This window comes from Chiloscyllium plagiosum, unplaced genomic scaffold (assembly GCF_004010195.1).
Source record: "Chiloscyllium plagiosum isolate BGI_BamShark_2017 unplaced genomic scaffold, ASM401019v2 scaf_8894, whole genome shotgun sequence".
In the NCBI taxonomy this organism is placed as follows: Eukaryota; Metazoa; Chordata; class Chondrichthyes; order Orectolobiformes; family Hemiscylliidae; genus Chiloscyllium; species Chiloscyllium plagiosum.
In genome coordinates, this window is record NW_025214686.1 from 23,241 (window position 1) to 25,295 (window position 2,055).

At 47.6% G+C, this 2,055-nt stretch overlaps 1 protein-coding gene across 1 annotated transcript in view; it reads right to left on the reverse strand.

Annotated features, from left to right (window-relative positions):
* LOC122547977 (sialic acid-binding Ig-like lectin 15) overlaps nt 1-1,737 on the reverse strand; it is a 5,466-nt gene extending 3,729 nt beyond the window's left edge. The window contains exon 1 of the mRNA XM_043686529.1: nt 1,350-1,737. Within this exon, the coding sequence (XP_043542464.1) occupies nt 1,350-1,713 (364 nt within the window). The 5' untranslated portion in view covers nt 1,714-1,737. The remainder of the gene's footprint in view (nt 1-1,349) is intronic.
* Between the last annotated feature and the right edge of the window lie 318 nt (nt 1,738-2,055).

The window sequence follows — 2,055 nt, forward strand, 5'->3', positions numbered from 1 at the left end:
TCCACTATATACATGAGAACATCACCACCCACAAGCTTCCCTCCAATACACTCATCATCTTGATTTGGGAATATTTCATCATTACTTCAGTGTGACTGGGACAAAGCCCTTGGAATCCTTAACCAACCTTATCGCGAATGTCCCTGCAGCTGAGGGAATGCAGCAGATCAAGAAGGCAGCTCACCATTCCCTTCTCCATGCCAATTAGGGATGGCCAATATAGGCTGACCGAGCATGTGACACCCACATCCCCTTGAACAATGAAAAGATAACTGTACTTCCCAGTCAGGATGGTCTGTATCTGATGCCATTTTTTACACTGACATCATAGAGGTCATTACTTTGGAAGGTGCTGGTGGAGGAAGTGTTGCTGCCTTGCTGCAGTGTATTTTATTGTTATTTTTATTGTTACAATACTGTTGGGTGGGAGTTCCAGGATTTTGACCCAGTAACAGGGCAGCAATATATTTTCCTGCATTCTTCCAGACAAGTGGGGAATATTCCATCACGCTTCCAACTGGTCAATATGCTTTGGAGTCAGGTGTGATAATTTACAGGACCTCCAGCCTGTGACCTACTCTTAGAACCACAATTCCATTTGCACTCCTAGGTTCACTCCTTGTCCACAACAGGGGGCAGTTAAGAGTCAACCTCATTACAGTAGGTATGGATTCGCATGTAGGTCAGACCATTAAGGATAGCAGATTTCCCTCCCTAAAGGAGATGAGTGAACCAGGTTTCTTTTTTGTCAGAGGTGCCTACATGGTCTTTATAAAACTGGCTTTTCAGTCTAGATTGCTTTCCAATTCAAATTTCACAATCTGCCATGGATTGGAAAGTATTCCCAAGACATTAGCCTCTGCAGAATACTACTCCCCCGCCCCTCTATTTTCTGCTCAGCCAATAGAAAGTGAAGGTAGAAACAGTGAGATTTTCAGCCAATGCGAGCTGAGGGTTCCCTCACTTTGAGACGTGCTCATCCAATGAGAGCTCAGAATTTTTGGGTCTCTTTTTCTCACCCAATGTCGATAGAGTAGGACTGTCATTGGTGGGGGTCTTGGGCTTGAATCCTTGATGACGATGTGTCTGTTCCCTGCCCCAAAAAACTGAAGCCAGTCTGAACACAGCAAATGAGTGACTGTGGGAGGTTTCAGAGTCGGAAATGGATTGGTCTGTAAATCCCAGCCAGGTCTCTCTCTCACACACACACTCTCCTTCTCACTGCCCCCCTGCCTGAGACCAACTGGAAGAGCCCAGGAGAAGGAGCCAACCCGAGAGCTCCCGGACCTGGTGGAGCCTGTCCCCATTGAGCTGTCAGGGCAGTGACACATCAGAACATTGTTCCTCACCTTCCACTTTCAGACGTGTTCGATACTGTGTTTGAAACTTGCCGATATTGAGCTCCACATGACACCGATAGGGACCAGCATCCTCCCAGCTCAGTCCCTCCATCATTATTGAGGCATCTTTGTTGCTGAGGCTCCCCATGAATCTGAATCGATTCCCACCGTCCCGCTGTATCACATTCTCACACAGCTCACCCTGGGAATGGTCTGGACCAGGATATGTACACTTAAAGATTAAAGACCATGATTCCCTCTTGTACCATAAGACGGAGCCGGTGAGTGTGAGGTGAGTGTCAGGGTGGGTGAAGCTGCAGGGTAAGACAGCGGAGCCTCCTTCCTCAGCCCTCACTCCATCCACGATTGTCATTGACCAACCCTTAGCAGAAAAAGCTGTGAGGGGAGAGAGAGAGAGAGAGGATATGAACACAACACAGACACCAAACAGTGAGGCAAAACACTGAATCTGTTGTATGATGAGAAAATATATCACATTCTTCAGTCATGGTTTATAAACTAACCTGGGGAGAAAGTGAGGTCTGCAGATGCTGGAGGTCAGAGCTGAAAATGTGTTACTGGAAAAGCGCAGCAGGTCAGGCAGCATCCAGGGAACAGGAGAGTCGACGTTTTAGGAAGAAGGGCTTATGCCCGAAACGTCGACTCTCCTGTTCCCTGGATGCTGCCTGACCTGCTGCGCTTTTCCAGCAACACA